At 45.7% G+C, this 15,915-nt stretch overlaps 2 protein-coding genes across 3 annotated transcripts; one reads left to right on the forward strand and one right to left on the reverse strand.

Annotated features, from left to right (window-relative positions):
- Positions 1-62: 62 nt before the first annotated feature.
- On the forward strand, positions 63-9,177 carry GCNA (germ cell nuclear acidic peptidase). 2 transcript variants are annotated; one of them, XM_030967699.1, is made up of 10 exons: positions 63-390; positions 1,680-1,726; positions 2,170-2,221; positions 2,595-2,668; positions 2,821-3,258; positions 3,590-3,761; positions 4,834-4,978; positions 5,854-5,992; positions 6,858-7,062; positions 7,972-9,177. In XM_030967699.1, exons 1-10 carry the CDS (start codon positions 206-208, stop codon positions 8,222-8,224), a joined length of 1,710 nt encoding a protein of 569 aa, XP_030823559.1. In that variant the 5' UTR covers positions 63-205; the 3' UTR covers positions 8,225-9,177. The 2 variants fall into 2 exon arrangements, with proteins under 2 accessions (XP_030823559.1, XP_030823560.1); XM_030967700.1 differs by having other exon boundaries at positions 1,683-1,726.
- On the reverse strand, positions 9,175-15,885 carry BRCC3 (BRCA1/BRCA2-containing complex subunit 3). Its single transcript, XM_030967701.1, has 8 exons — positions 15,755-15,885; positions 15,302-15,421; positions 14,242-14,329; positions 13,512-13,600; positions 12,925-12,980; positions 11,648-11,779; positions 11,232-11,275; positions 9,175-10,539 (listed from the first exon to the last, which is right to left on the reverse strand). Exons 1-8 carry the CDS (start codon positions 15,857-15,859, stop codon positions 10,388-10,390), a joined length of 786 nt encoding a protein of 261 aa, XP_030823561.1. The 5' UTR covers positions 15,860-15,885; the 3' UTR covers positions 9,175-10,387.
- Positions 15,886-15,915: the final 30 nt, after the last annotated feature.

Raw genomic sequence — 15,915 nt, forward strand, 5'->3', positions numbered from 1 at the left:
CGTTTTGTGGTGCTGTCAGAAAGAAAACCTTGCTGGCCTTTACAGTTTGTGTAACGTTTTGAGCAGCGGTTTGGGCAGCAATGGGTATTTTGGCTAGGAGTAAGCGGAATTTCCGCGCTGCCGGTGCCGCGGGGTGGCCGGGTTGCTGGCGGCGCCCGTGTGCGCATGCGCGGTGCCCCGGAAAGGCGCGGGCCGTTCGAGCGCCATGGCGGGAGCGCCAGCGGGGCCCGGCCCCAAGCCCGAGCCGGCCCCGGGGCCCCGGCACCGAGAATGGCGGGACCGCGAGGGCAGCGGGGCCGGGGCACGGCGGGCAGCGAGCGGGGCAGCGGCCGAGGGCGGCAGGAGCCCCGAGAGAGGCGCCGCGGGCAGCCAGGGCTGGCGGAGCGGCAGGTGAGGGGGACCGGGGCAAACAGCGCCTCAGCCCGTGTGTCCTGACGTACTTTTATTAACTTATTAACATAGAATTCTTAAATATATAGCTGCTTAATTTATATATTTATACATACACATATATACATATCTATGTACATATGATTTGCAGAAACAAACTACAACTTTTGCGAAAGTTGTAAAGTTGGTATGTTTATTACAGTGCTGGACGCATGTGGGAATCGTTCTTTTAAAATGACGTGTGCTTCTGGGAACTTCAGATCTTTTTTTATCTCTGTCTTAAATACACATGCATGCAATTTTACAATAGGTTAATACATATTTATTTTACTGGTTTTGCGTGATACTTGCTACTAATTTTTCTTTATCTTAGAAAGAACTCTTGGATCAGGTTGCTCTGTTCTATCTGCTCTTCTTTTCATATCTCTTGTCTTTTGGCTGAAGCAGTTTTCCTAAGCACAGGCCCTTCGCGAGAATAGGCAGGCAGTCAGACTAAACAACTAGCTACAGACTTAACTTAAAGATGTACATTTCACTTAAATCAAAATGGATTTCTGCTTTGGAAAATTTCTTCTCTGCTTCACATACATATACATATATGTACATGTACGTGCATACATATGCATATAATATGTGTGTTTATATATAAATACAACGTACTAAGTTGCATGTAGTACCTGTTATATATATTGATTTATAATTCTAGATAACCCCCTCATTTGTTTTATGGTTATTGGTGGGTCTTAGTGTGTTTCAGAATTGCCATCTTTAAGGTTTAAGTGATGTCCATCTTAAAAAAAGCTGTCTTCCTGGTTTTTTAAGCAGCTGCATCACGTATTTTTGAAATTATTAATGTTTGGTTCATGTTCTCCTAAAATGAAATAAATAACTTGGTAAGGATGTTGTGGGCTGCCTCTACATTTGCATGGGCATAGCAGTCCAGGTGGTAATGCCTCCATTCTGCCTCTTGAAATAGCTGTGTGACAGCTGCTGCATTTTGCTAAATATTCATGGCAGCTCTATTAAAGTGCACTTTATGCAAAAGCAGCTTCTTACTCATCACTGCCTGGGTTGGGGTTTCAGGCTTACTATAACACACTGCTCTGACAGCTCATACACCACATATAAGACCAGAAATGAGCTTTCTATAAAGAGTTAAAGTATTTCAGCCTCTTTGGGACTTTCAGTGTTTTTCCCAATGTATATTTGGTTCTGTGTTAATGGGTGTTTCACACCAGTGGAGATGCAGATCCTGCTGTGACCTAAAGTTCTGCATTTCATTTTTTCAGCAGTGCCCTGTACTTGTCTTCCAGCAGTGATGACGAATTTGAAATGTGTAAGTAATGACACCTTAGTTTGTGTTATGAAGGAGTATGAAAAGGACACATTTCTGTCTAGTAACATGTAAAAATGCTTCACTGTAATTTTCTTTCATTGCTGTGCTGCACAGTAATTCTCTCCTTGCAGTGCAGTCTTGGTGTCAGCGCCACAGGGAGTGTTCTTGAATTGCCTCAAGTTTCACTCTTTTTGCCTTGCATTATATTTTTCTTATTGGCTCAGTTTTGTCTTTCCCTGTCACTCACTTGCTTCCTTTTTAGTCTCCAGAGACTAGAAAGCTGCTGTCACCTTTGAGGAATTGAGGGTTGGAATTATATGTAAATATAATTATGTTTGTTTTTTAAAAATACTGTAGACCAAATTTTTACTAGTTGCAAACTTTTAAGAATGCATAACGAGAGACACAGAACCTTGTTCTTAATTAATCTTTTTTTGTTTCAGTTTTAGCTAGATTGAAAACTCCCAAATCTGTTTCTAAAAAGGCAGATACAAGGTGGGTGCTGTCATTAGTGAATTTTCTGTGTTCACATTTTAGTGTTCTGTATTTTATTTACATTTTACATATTTAATCAGAAGAGAGGAAAACAATTTAAATTTGTATTATTTCATAGGCCAGTCTAGGAGAGAGTGCAGACAGACCTGTGACAGCTTCAGTCATGTTCAGGGCAAATGTAAAGGGGGATATTTGGAGGTGCACATGTTCTTGCCATTCCTGTTCATGGATGCACATTTGCTGTGAGCAGCTGATAATGTTATATTGGGTGGCGTTTTTTGGATTGCTGTTTTAGTAAGGCACACCTACTGCTCTATTTTTCTGCTTACTCCTACCTTTATTCCACACAATTCGCCTTTTTTTTTCTTTACAGTTTGAAAGACTTCATTGATGACTCGGATGATTTCTTCTTGGACTTGAAGGTGAAAAAGAGTACAACCAAGAGTGGTAAGAAGTCACCTATAATAAAAAAAAATGATAAGATGCTTTACTGTTCTTTCTGCTTTCTTGCCTTTCAAGGGATTTCTTTTGTGTTAAAACAAAGGCAGGTCTCCTAAATGCAGCCCCCAAAACTTCAAACTCTTCCTTTTGAATTGCAGCACGGAAAGATCTTCAGACCCCGAAAAAGCTGATGACTCCTGGAAAGAGAAACACTTGCTGCCAAGAATTGCAGTATCCAGACACTTCAAGTGACACTGAAGATTCTGTCTTTGTAGACAGTCCGTGGCATAACCACCAAAAAGAGGGAGTGAAAGACTTGAGGGAGAGTCAGAAGTGCATAAACCTTTCACCTCCACAAAATCAGAACGAGTCAGTTTTCAAAGGCAGTCCAGATTTGCTTGTTAGAAGGAAAGAAAGAAGCTGTGAAAATACAGAAAATAAATTGCCAACTGTGGCCCTAGGACGTGGTGCAGGGGTGGAATCAGATAGCTCAGATGAGAGTTTTGGATCTTTAATGGAACGGATCAAGAAGCGAAGTCTGCCCCGCAGACCAGTCTTAAGCACAAGTAAATCTGTATTTCAGCCAAGCACGGCAGGTGAGCAGTCCTGAGCCAACTTGCAGTGGGAATTGCCTGGTTCTTTCCATTTGTGGGGCATCAACCTCTGAGGTGCAGAGGTTCAAAGTCCTTGAAAAAGATTTTGGTGCAATCAAAAATTACTCCTCTGAGCATTCAGAAAAGTCATCTTGTGCTATCAAGATGTACGTTTTTCACTATTGCTTGGTTTTATCATTGTAGGCATTTTTAGTTTTTAAAATTATTCTGAAAGCAAAGCTAGTGGATCCTTCTGGTGGTTTCTATTGATTCTGTGCTTTCTTTTTTTTTTAATGTGTGCTGTGTAATCCTATGACTTTTACTGTTGAACTAGAAAACATCAAGCCACCCTGCAAAGATGCACAGCCTGTGAAAGGGGAGGGAGTCAAGACACCAAAGGCAAAATCCATTTCACTTCAAGGAACACCTTCCATGGTAACAACTCCTGCAAGAATTCCTGGGAGTGGATCAGTCAGTTGCTCACAGTCAGCAAAGACAGAGAAAAGGTGAGTGTTTCTCCATTGTTCCTGTGTTCTAGGACAATTACAGATAGACAAAGAGATGCTAAGCATTTTGCATAGGATAGTGTGATTCCTCTGCTACCTAGAAACTTCTACTAATTCAGCATTTGTTAATGGTTGAATAGCTGGAAAACAGAGTTTTCGGTCTCCAGTGAGACAGGGAGAATATAAACTGATCTCTGCCTAGGGGAATTGATGACAAATAAATCTGACAAATGCCAAATCTTTTTAAATGTTATCTCTCTTGCTACTCTTTGTCTTGTACAGCATGTGGTGGCTCTACATATTGTATATATCCAGCTGCTTACCTCTGAAAAGATGCCAAAACTGATTCTATTAGTAATTCATACCTTTTAAACAAGAGTGTGTTGATTTTTTTATCTGTACCCTTATAACTTTGAGAATTCATGTTTCTTTTTCTATATGTAGATACAGCTTAGACTTTTCAAAAGAGTGCATTTTTAATTTCTAATAGCTGCCCTTATTATGCCTCCTGAAACAGCCATGTGCTGTTTCCTTTAATCATTTTATAGTGGTGTATTCAATACCAAACCTTGGAATGGTATCTTTAAAGGTGAGACTTTAAAAGGTCACAGTGCTGCAGCGTTGGAGTTAGTAATCCTGGTGGAATATCTGCTTCTCCTGAAATAATTCCTGGACTATCTTTGTCTGTTTCTGAAAACAAACCTTTATTGTGCTGATCATTTTAGAGCTGTTCATATATTGATTAAAATTTGTGTAGTTGTGTCACTACATTTGGCTTGCTGTGTCACAAAGTCTGAGTCTCTTTTCCTACTTAGGAGTCCTCATAATCTAATTTTGTGAATTGATGAAGTAACTGCAGGACTGTTGCAACAACTCTGCCCCTTCATGCCCTCTGAGGGGTAAGAGGACAGCCATGGCCTCATGAGGGCAAGCTGGTGGAAAGAGTCAGGAGAGGTTGATGCCACTTGAAGCATCCCTGAGATCTCTATTGGCTTTCAAGTGGCCATTATTTTTCCCTGTGTTTTTCCATATGTGTGTACTTCAGCAAACTGCTTAATGGCTTTTGTTGCAGGCTCAGGATATGTTCAGTGCCTGGTTGTTTTTTGCAAGATCTTTCAAATCCAGCCTCCCACTATGTGAAGTATTTCAAGAAAAATAAAGAGGATCTGGCCCAGAAGCTCTACAGGCTGTTTAATAGTACTATCTTTGAGCAGAAGGTTGGTTTCAAAACAAGAACTACCATTCTAAAGTGCTGGTTACTATGTTGCTCCTCACCTTTTGGTGTGATTGCTCTTTATCCTCTTCAGATTGTAGAAATTAAGCTTTATAGCAGTGGGTTATGTTTGAATTAGTCCAGGCAATTTCTTCCGAAGGGGTTTGTCACCACTGTGATGCAGCAGTTATCAGCTTGGCTTTGCTTTCCCAGCTGTAATGGAAATGCTGCACATAATCTGTGTTCCTCCCTATTGGATGTTCATGTCTGCCTTTCTGGAGCAGATTAAAAAGGTGATCCTTCAAATAACAGTTTAGGGTGAGCATAAAGCTACAAGTTGTGTTTCAAATTTAAGGTTCAGTTTCAGAGAACTGCTGTCTTGATCTGGGATCATCATCTGGGATATTGGGGACCCTCCTCTGATGAGAAATATCCTTGAAAGAAGGGCACTGCCCTCAGTAATTCCAATGGGATTTCCCCCAGGAAGGAAAGTGTTTTTTATGCAGATGAGAAAATAGTGTTGAGCTGACAGGCTGAGGTCATGGTTTCACATAAAATAGCTGAACAGAGTCACTATTCCTGAAGCAGAATATCTTACTGCCTAGTGCTTCAGCCCTGTACCTGGAGGTACTTGGAGGTAGAATAGAAGAACTAAGGACTCCTGTCTCATCCTGCACTGTGAAACTCCCATTGTTGGTTACAGAAAAACTGATGGTGGGAATAAGAGGCCATGGAGGAGAGTTGGCATCTTAAGTGTTAAGGGCACCAACAGAGACACCCTGGACTGGCTTTGCACTAAATACAAGGGTAAGCCAGAGGGTCAGAAGGTAAGAGAAGAGGTAGGAGAGGGCAGACTACATGCACTGTTTTGTTTTTCAGTTACCAGAGGACATGGAAATAATCTGGAATAAGAAAATGAGGAAAACAGCAGGGTATTGTGTAACGGGGCAGAGGGGAGGCCCTGAAGGGAAGCGTTACGCTCGCATTGAACTCTCTGAGAAAGTCTGTGACTCTGCAGGTAGGTCAAAGAAAGGGTCTGTTGATGATTCTTTGAGGAAGCAAGTTTTAGAGATAAAAACAAAAATCTGATTAAGAGATCTGGAATTGGAGCCTGCTTTGAAATTTTATATTATCTTGTACAAATTAATAAATACATGTATGAATTTATCTACATTCCATAGCCCTTCTGAGAGGCTGGGCAAATATACAAAATGTGAGAACAGAGATGTAGTCACACTAACTGCAGTATTGTTTATATTTCTTAATGATTTGAAGACCTACAGGCTAGGTGTTAGACTCTAATTCTGTGTTATAATGGCAGTCTAAAATCTGACTTCTTCCATCACAGCAAGACACCTTGTTGGTAGTATTTAAAGCTGGAATAAAGACAGATCAGTGCCAAATTAAGTTCTGTTATGTGATACTGTGATTGTTATTTCTCCCTCATCCCCTCCCAGTATAGGAAAATGAATCATAAAATGGTTTGGATTGAAAGGGATCTTAAAAACCATCCTGTACCAACTCCCTGCCGTGGGCAGGGACACCTTCCACTAGAACTAGGTTTCTTCAAGCCCTGCCCAACCTGGCCTTAAACACTTGCAGGAGTGGTGCAGCTTTACCAACCAAACAAAAAACCCCAAAGAGATGAGGTGTGTGGAGGAGTAACTAGGATGCAGAATAGGGGCTGATCAAAAACTGGAAATGCACCAAGTAAAACCTTGTTTTGGAGCATTTTATCTTATCAAGACATCGGTAATTTTAACCTTCAAAATAATACTTGCATCTTGATACAGAGTGGGTGTCAGAGGCCTGAAGCAGTGACCAAAGGTGAGCTTGTTCTTCTCCACACCTGTCTGATGTTGTTTTTGTTTGCTTTCCCCGAGATCGCCTCCGGGACACGCTGATCCACGAGGTTTGCCACGCAGCCACCTGGCTCATCAGCGGTGTGCGGGACGGGCACGGGCGCTTCTGGAGGTTCTATGCCAACAAAGCAGCTGTAATTCATCCAGAGCTGCCAGTGGTGACACGGTGCCACAGCTATGAGATCAATTACAAATTCACCTATGAGTGTGGTCGCTGCAAAGCTACGTGAGTAATGTTTTCATCTTGCATGTGACTGCGGATTAACTTTCTAACTTGGCACTCTCCTGTGTCTAGAAATCAGGGCTCTCTGAAATAGTGAAGCAGTTTGGATATTCTGGTGTTTTCCAGAGCCCACAGAACCTCAGTATGTGACTCCACATTTGTTTCCAGATAGTTTCAGTTCTAGTTCAGAGGTCAGGACAGGCAGAAACATCATCTGAGGTCCAGTGGTAATGAGGGAAGGTCTTCGGGAAGCAGTAAGAGATACATACCTAAGCTTTGAAGGAACAAATGCCCATAAAAACTGGGCACAGAATATTTGACAGTGATTAGATACTAGATAAAACTACCAGAGGAAGCTTCTAGCTTAAAGTCTTGATGACTTTAAATTATATCTGTAGCCTCACAGATGTGAGCAGCACTGTGATGGGAAGGATTGACACTGGGACACAACCTGTAATAATGACACCATTTATGACTTTTTTTTACCTCAGATTGTATGTGTGACTCCCAGAAGTACTGGAAGGAAACACTTCACATACCCCAAAGTGTTTATTAGGACTATGCAATGCAGTAGTTGCTTAGATGCAACACAGCATTGAGATTTTTTTAAATGATGTCTTTGAGGAGAAACTCCAAGAGGCAGTTGATACATGGGTTGTGGAGGTAGTTGGAGATGTTGTAGCACTTCATACCCACAGTCTGAGAGTGGAAGAGACAGAGGAAGGAACCAAGCTGAAAAAGCAGTGGAAAAATTACAAGGGTAGAGAAGTGTAGCACAGATTTGATTGCACCACTGTGTAATGCACTGTTTCCTGTTCTAAAATGCTGCCTTAGACATGTGACCTGAGCAGCAGAGTAAGGGGCCCTTCCCCACAGTCCTGTGGAATGCAAGTGCTGGTTCTTGCCTTTCAGGATCGGGCGGCACTCGCGGTCCCTGGACACGGCGCGGTTCGTCTGCGCCTTCTGCGGGGGGCAGCTGGCCCTGAGGCAGCCCCCGGGCAGGGGGGGCACCCCTGCCAGGACACAGCTCACACCCTTTGCCAAGTATGTCAAGGAAAACTATGCCCTTGCTAAGAGAGGGCAGCATGGGCTGAGTCATGCAGAGGTCATGAAGAAACTCAGTGCTGATTTTGCTGTGAAAACCAAGCTGGAAGATTCCTTCTGATATCTCAGTATACCTCCTTTCTTGGTGCTTAAATTTTGTATAGAGAGTAGTGAAAGTTCTGAGCAGCACTTACACATAGCATGTCTTCAGTGACTCCAGTAAGGGATTTACTGTTTCATCTGGGCAGCTGATATGCTGTAGACTATGTGTGTGTGCTGAAGAACTGCTCCACATGCATCTGGCTGGGATTGCCAGAGGTAAGAAAGTCCAGGCCCACCAGCCTAAGTCCTCTGACTCTGAATGACTCCAGGGCAGGAAAAGGGGCATACTTGAGTTGGGCTTCAACATGGGTTCAGATATTCTCCCATGTAGACTTTCCTGAGAGGATCCTTGGCTGTTTTTGTTAAAATTAAGTGGTAGATAGGTGGTGCCTTAAATCCATTAACAGAATATGTGAATTTCTCCAAAGCCCTTTAACCTTCAGTAAGTAGTGTACCTCTATCATTGAGATATCATAGAAACTAAAATCGATGCAGGTCAGGTTGGGGAAAGCAGATTCAAACTTTCCCCAAGGATGAGGTCTTGTGATGGCTTAAGTCTTTCATATAAAATGCAGCAATGTGTGTTAGAGTGTTTGTGTCTTCTGTAAGCAAATTGCTCAGGGGCTTAATAACTTTGATAATCAATAAATGCCAGTTTGATACAAGCTCTTGCAATAAACCAGGCTACTTTGTTTCAATTTAATCATGGCTGTGTAGGAATACAGAACCTGGGTACCAGCCCAGCTCTCCTGGCTGTGGATCAGCACAGTCATTAACATCCTTTGGTCACTGGGATTACAATCCAAGGATCCCCATTCCAGGAGGCCCAGGGCTGCTGGCTCATCTCCCAGGAACCCTCAAGAAGCTTGGGGGCACTGAGGCACCACCCTCCCTTCTCCTACAGTGATGAAGGTAAGGAGCATTGGAACTAGAAACCAACAGCAAAAACAACAGCACAAAACCACTGACTGTTCAAAAACTGATTCATTACTATTCACAGCACTTCTAAGAAAAAGAAAACAGTAGTGAGCAATATACTTCAAGGAAGTTCTACTCTTAGGGGATTTGCCAGTAAAAATGTAGAAAGATTGAAAAGTCAAGTCTGACAAAGCAGTGGGGTTATGGGACTTCCACACCTGACAGCACTTTACAGCTGCTAATCAATACTGGCTGTCATGGCAGGGAGTGCCTCTGCCTCAGCTCTGTCACTGCAATTGTCCCATCCTTTGCCCACATGAGACAGACTGACATGACAGAACACAGGTGAGGATGTACATGATGGGGGATACTATAAAATGCAACAGCAAGAACATTTAAAGGCATTCATTCAACAACAGCTATTTCATTCCAGTCTCAGGAATTTTCTGCATTTAAGTTCAGCATGGAACAATGTCAGACTAATATATCCATGAGTTCTCTGCCCAGCACCTCAACCTTCTTCCCTCTGGAAAGGAACCACAGTCCCCTCACTGGGCCAGCAGAAACTTCATTTTCTAGAGAAGCTCAGTGCTGGGCACACACTAGCATTACATGGAGTAAGAGAATACAGACTGACCAAAAAATACAGGCACTGGCATTGGTAGCATTCATTTCATTTTTACTCCCAACAGCTCTAGCTTTGGAATTGTTTATTTGGTTTGACATATGCTGAACACAGATCCTGTGTCAAAGATCTTCCAGGTCTGTTCCCAAGCTTCCCTCCCACCTGTTACCTGCCTGGGTGAATGACCAGTGATCCAGAACATTATTAGAGATAAGATCATGGTCAACTGAAGCTACTAAGAGAAGGCAGAAGTTGGCACTATCATGTATGACAGCAGGGACACTTTTCCCCTCTAACCCTCCTGTTCCAGGCTCCTGGAATACATAAAAAGCAGTAGGACTTCTGTCAAAACATAGAGGGAGAAACAACAGGTTCCCTAGGTGTGTGCTCTCCAGAACAGGAGCATTCAGGTGCTGCCCAGCCCCACCACTGAGCCAGAAGTGCAGCAGCTGCAGACACAGCACTGCTTTGCACCAGGCTGGGGCAGGTAAAGTCCTGATCCTGGAGCTGTGCTCTTTGCTGCAAGAGAAGAGGCACAGCCAGTACCTCCACTGAGGCAATGCAGGGCCACCCTTCAGCCTGGAGTAGTTCTTGAAGATTTTTTCACGTCACTTTCCTGAAGGGTCTGCCATTTCCTCCTCACTCCAAAGCAGCAAGTTCCTCCAGCAGCTGCTCCTTCTCCTGCTGCAGCTCCTGCATGCGCTGTTTGTTCTGCTCCAGTCTGTCCTCGAGCCACTGCAGCAGGGGCCCACTGATGGCAGACATTTGGCTGCAGAGGTTCTTTGTGAACACTGCAAAGAGCAACAACACATCGTGCCAGGACAGCACACACAAGACTCAGTGTGCTGCAACACCCCCAAAGCCAACAGAGAGCCAAGGAAACCCTCCAGCATCCTGGCCATGGCAACCACACATCTGCACAGGAAGGTCAGAACCAGCAGCTTCTAACAGGGAAACACCATTTCAGTGTGACCCAGGCAGGCATGACAGCTCTACAATGAAAATCTGCACACAGCTAATCACTGATGCTAATTAATTTCTAAATTTAGTATGCCTCATTTCCTAAACGTGTGATAATGGACAATGGGGTGATAAACTTGGAACAGAAGTGAGATTAGGACTGACCCCCATCACAGTGGTAAAAGGAAAGATGTCACACCCACAGGGCAGGCAGACACTGCTTTGACACTCAACAAATCCCAAATCCCCTTTCCTGTTCCAACAGAAAAAACAAACCAAGCCCCAACACCCCCAACAATCGCAAGGTCTTCTGTAATTTTAACTGATTGTACAAAGCCTGCAGGATACAACATTAATGATTCACCCAGGATTAGGGTGGTTTTACAGCCTTTGAAGTTTTTATTTTAAGTTCCTAGTTATAATTCCATTCCTGTGTAACAAGATTCAACCATTCTGGGAGGGATCAAAATGGATCTCTGGGAGCAGAACCCTGGATTGTCACATGCAAGAAAGGAATCCTTACCTGACCCATTATGGATCTTGGTTACAGAGTCGAGATGGGTGAGGCTAAGGGAAGGAAAAGAAAACAAGTTAGAGACAAGACAGCAGGGAATTGTGTATTAAACACAGGCTGTAAAACAGCTGCCCATGAATCACTAACCAGACCACAGGTACAACTAAACCTCTTCACCTGCTGAAGCCCTGCACATTCACAAGGATAACAACCCCTGATCACAAAACCCCAAAATTCTGCTGCTAACCCCAGACTCAGTTCTACAGACTTCAGTAAGTTCTACAGAGGCACAGGAGCTGCTAATCCTTAATTTTCTACAGCTTTGCTAAGGCTTTGGTCAGTCTTTGCTAAGTCTTAAGTACAGCAACAGTAGAACATGTCAGCAAAGACAGCCTTGGAGAGGGGCAGAGCCCCAGGGCTGTTACCTGTGAATTCTCCTGTAGGCATCCTGCTCTTCTTGGCAAAGGATTTTGGGCAGCTCCACAGCTGACTCCAGACACACCTTCCCAATGGTTTCATGGGGGACAACATGAATGGGAATTTCAATCCTGTCATATCTAGAAAGGTTTGAGATATAATTAAAAGCAGCAAACAGAAAACTGACTTCTACAACCTTGCAACAGTCTGTTCTAGGCCTTGCAGGGCTGCACATCCACTTTTGGGAACACATGCCTGAGCTGACAGGCAAAGGGAAGCATTTTATATCCATATACTTGTCTTGAATTTTAATTGTAAGGTGCAAACCTGAGGCCTGTGGCCCAGGGTGAGCTGCTGCATCCTAAAATTCCAAATGGCACAGGATTTCTCCCACACCCAACGTGCCACTGTCACAGCTGAGACAGACACAATACAGAGTATTACCTTACAATTCCAAAAAGCTTCAACCCATCCAGAGTAACATCACACCTCTTCACAAGGCTTCAAGCATTGGCTCTTACTTGTTCTTTAGCCCAACCCTTTACACCCCTCATGTTGATGCAGTGCCCCTGTGTGCCCTCTGTTCCCTTTGGTGGTTGCTCAGCACACCTGGGCACTCCATGGCTCATTGCTGTCAGTGCTGCTCACCTGCTGCTCACAGCTGTGCCCACTGGGGATGAGGCTGGGCCAGCCCATCCCAGTGACCCCAAACTGTGCCTACAGCCCCATCCAGTGACCCCAAACTGTGCCCACAGCCCCATCCCAGTGACCCCAAACTGTGCCCACAGCCCCATCCCAGTGACCCCAAACTGTGCCTACAGCCCCATCCCAGTGACCCCAAACTGTGCCCCTACATGCCACCACCTCCAACTCGGGCTGCCCTGGCAGTGCCCAGTGCCTCCTGCAAGCTGCCATCAGGAGCCTGGGGTGCCGAGTTTTGTTTCCCATGGAAAAGGGCCAGTGTTTGTGTCCAGGGGCCTGTGGCCCTGGGCTCGACCTCTAGAGGTGGAAGCAAAAAGATGGTGCTGCTACACACCAAATTGCAGCACAAATCCCCATCCTGACCTCAAATCTTACAAGAATTAATTATCTAGGCTAAAAGAATCACTGTTAATCTTTAGATTCTCTTCCAGCAGCCTGCAGGAGCAGAAGTCGGCAGACCCTGTGCAGGCATCTCCGTACATTTGCTCCTCACAACAGGCTAAGAAGCCACTTATTAGAGACAAGCCAGAGAAAGGAGAGACAAGACAAAATACAATCAGATATAATACTCTTCTGTACTCACTCTGAGCTCTTCTGGGCCTGGACAGACTGGAAACAGGTATAGAGAATTCTACCTGTCTAAGAGAGACAGCAGAAAGTCAGATTCCAAAGGCAAAAAAACATCTAAAAGGCAAAGACACATTCCTTTAGGAAGCTTTCAATAGAATTCCAGAGGTTTTGCTGTGATGTGCTTGCTGGAGGTGCTTAAGGCATACCTTGATAAACCCTTCAGTGATAAAAACCTCTTAAGCAGCAGCTGCCTGGACAGCCTAGACCACCTGACTGTCAGCTTATCTCACACGACAGCCACACCTCCTGGAGAGGCTGAAACAGGGGCAGAGCTCTGTGTGCTGGGCTGGACACCTGAGGGAAGAGCCCTGGCCCATTTCAGGCACACTCTGCAGCTGCTGCTGCAGCCCCTTGGGCAGCTCAGAGCAATCATCACTTGTTCTCCTGCCCTTGATCACAATCCAAACCACTCCCACTGTGCTTTCCATGTGCTCCCAGCACAGCTCTGCCCTTCTTGCAGGCTGCATCCAAGGACTTCAGCTCTGCCCTGATGTTTCTCATGAGCCCTGGAGGGTTTGTTGCCATTTTTAAGCTGCCTACCTTGGTGTTCTTGTCCTCAATGAAGCAGGAAAAGATGAGTCCTACAAACCCTTGGTCCATCATCTGATACATGGCCTGTGTGCGGACATCTGCAGGGACAGAAATGAGAGTGAGAGCTGCCCTGCTCCCCTGCAGGACTGGGAAATGATCTGCCACCTTTTGAAGGGTGATGTGCAATTTGGTAACAAATGTCACAAACTTTATGTTTACATCCTCACTCTGGGTGACTTGAGTTTAAGTATAGAACTTGATCCAATTTAAAATGTAAATAGAAAATCTTAAAAATAGAAGATGAGCTCACAAAACCAAGAAATTATCGCACAGCCAGCTGGTGCCACAGGTCCCCATGAAGTCCAACACATATAAGGTACTCAGGTACTTCTTTTATGAGAGTTTTTAGCTGTGCATTAACACTCACAGATATCAGAACTCATCATGGCAAGCCCAGGATCCCCACAGCTTTTTTTGCTATTCCCCACACCCAAGGTGTGGTTTTCCCATCTGCAAGAACAGCAGCACCAGCAGTACTGATCTGTGACTCCTGGGCCACCTCTGAGTCCTTGGAGAGCACACACAGCAATGGGGCTACACTGGAGGGGCCCCTGCAGCCCACCCACACAATCAGGGAAGGTTTCAGACTCAGAGCTGCTGCAGTGTGCAGCTCTGGGGCTCAGTGACAGCCCCAGGGGCAGCAGGTGGAGTCTCCCCCAGGGCCCAGGGCTGCTCTTACCCACGTGTGAGGGCCACACGGTGATGTGGGGGTGGGAGTGGTACCAGCCCACCACCCTCATGGGCCGTCCTGTCATCTCTGCCAGCCTGTGTGGGGGTCAAGGAGCCAACCAGAACCAATAGACAAAGGGAAGGGCTGTATGCACAGGGGAAAACAGCATTCCAGATCTGTCACAGACATATTTTATGAAAAATCCTTTTGCTAGGATCTTTTCTCCTGAGAAGCTGAGAGACCTCAGGAACAGAATGTAAACAATGATTATCTGCTGCTGTGGAATGCAACAGGTGCATCTGTGATTGGTCTCATGTGGTTGTTTTTAATTAATGGCCAATCACAGTCAGCTGGCTCAGACTCTCTGGTCACTCACAAGATTTTATTATCATTCCTTTCTATTCTTTGCTAGCCTTCTGATGAAATCCTTTCTTCTATTCTTTTAATATAGTTTCAGTATACAATTTTCTTTTAATATAATATATATCATAAAATAATAAATCAGCCTTCTGAACCATGGAGTCAGATCCTCATCTCTTCCCTCATCCTGGGACCCCTGTGAACACCAGCACACAGATCCCTTTGGAGGAGTGATAAGAAACAGTGCAGGGAGCTGATGGCAGCCTCTTCCCCAGCACCATCAGGAGTTACTGCTGCAGAAGCAAATTAAATTTTGTTTGCATGTGGCAACAAACATTTCAGCAGCTGTCCAAAGCAGCATCCTTGAGTGTGTGCAGAGAAGAGGCTCCAGTGCAGCACCTGGAGCCTGGCTGACCTTTCCTCTTGCACTCAGCCTCCCTGCTGAACTGCCACCCCCTCCACAAACACACTGCAGTTTTACCTGTGACCAACTACAAAGCAATGATAAGAAATTTATAACACAATTCCACTGCAAGCACTGGAACCAACAAAGACTCCAGGGAAAGGCAACAGCCAGCACAGCCCTCCCAGCTGAGCAGCTGCAGCAGGGAGCAGCTGACAGCTTCAAACCCTCTGCAGGCCTAAAACACAGCCCATGAGAAGAGCTCTGAGGTAAAGAGAGCCAGCTGCTGTCTCTGCTGAAGGATATCTCTGCTTCAGTGGAAGCAGCTGAGAGCTGCTCTGGTGAGATCTCCACACGGTCTTTCCTCTTGTCAGAGCGCCGCAGGATGATCACAGAGTGGATGTGGACGATTCGGTTGGTGTCCACCTAAGGACACAGAGGGGAAATCAGAGATTCCTCTGCCAGAGAAACAGCAACCCGCGGGGCACGGCCGCTCTGAGCATCGCGGGGCACGGGCGCACATCGCAGAACGCGGGGGTACGGGCACGGGAAGCCTTCCTGAGCTTCAACTCTCCCAGGAGCTGACCTAGGCGCTGGCGGCTGCCAGGGCCGCAGACGAGCGGGGTGCCGGGGTGGCTCTGTGCGCGATGCCGGCCTCACAGCCCGCGACCCGCATCCCACGGCCCCGCGCAGGCCACAACCCGCACAGGCAGCGCCGCCACCCGCCCCTCCCCGGGGCCGCCCCCCCGCGGGCGGTACCTCTCCGATGCAGAGCCCCATGACCTCCTCCTTCTCGGTGCTCAGCGCGTGGTTGAGGCACACCAGGAACGCGTCCGCCTCCAGGTGCACCGCCTGCACCGCCATCTTGCCTCCCCCGGCCCGCCTGCCCTCGCCCCGCCCCCTCGGCCGATGCACCAATA

Source organism: Camarhynchus parvulus, chromosome 4A (assembly GCF_901933205.1).
Source record: "Camarhynchus parvulus chromosome 4A, STF_HiC, whole genome shotgun sequence".
In the NCBI taxonomy this organism is placed as follows: domain Eukaryota; kingdom Metazoa; phylum Chordata; class Aves; order Passeriformes; family Thraupidae; genus Camarhynchus; species Camarhynchus parvulus.

Coding starts and splice junctions, on each gene's coding strand:
- GCNA (XM_030967699.1), top strand. CDS start 206: ATGGCGGGAGCGCCAGCGGGGCCCGGCCCCAAGCCCGAGCCGGCCCCG. Junction 1,727..2,169: donor TGATGACGAATTTGAAATGT/GTAAGTAATGAC, acceptor TTTTTGTTTCAG/TTTTAGCTAGATTGAAAACT. Junction 3,259..3,589: donor ATTTCAGCCAAGCACGGCAG/GTGAGCAGTCCT, acceptor CTGTTGAACTAG/AAAACATCAAGCCACCCTGC.
- BRCC3 (XM_030967701.1), bottom strand. CDS start 15,859: ATGGCGGTGCAGGCGGTGCACCTGGAGGCGGACGCGTTCCTGGTGTGC. Junction 15,422..15,754: donor TGGGGCTCTGCATCGGAGAG/GTACCGCCCGCG, acceptor CTGTGTCCTTAG/GTGGACACCAACCGAATCGT. Junction 13,601..14,241: donor CGTGTGGCCCTCACACGTGG/GTAAGAGCAGCC, acceptor CTGTCCCTGCAG/ATGTCCGCACACAGGCCATG.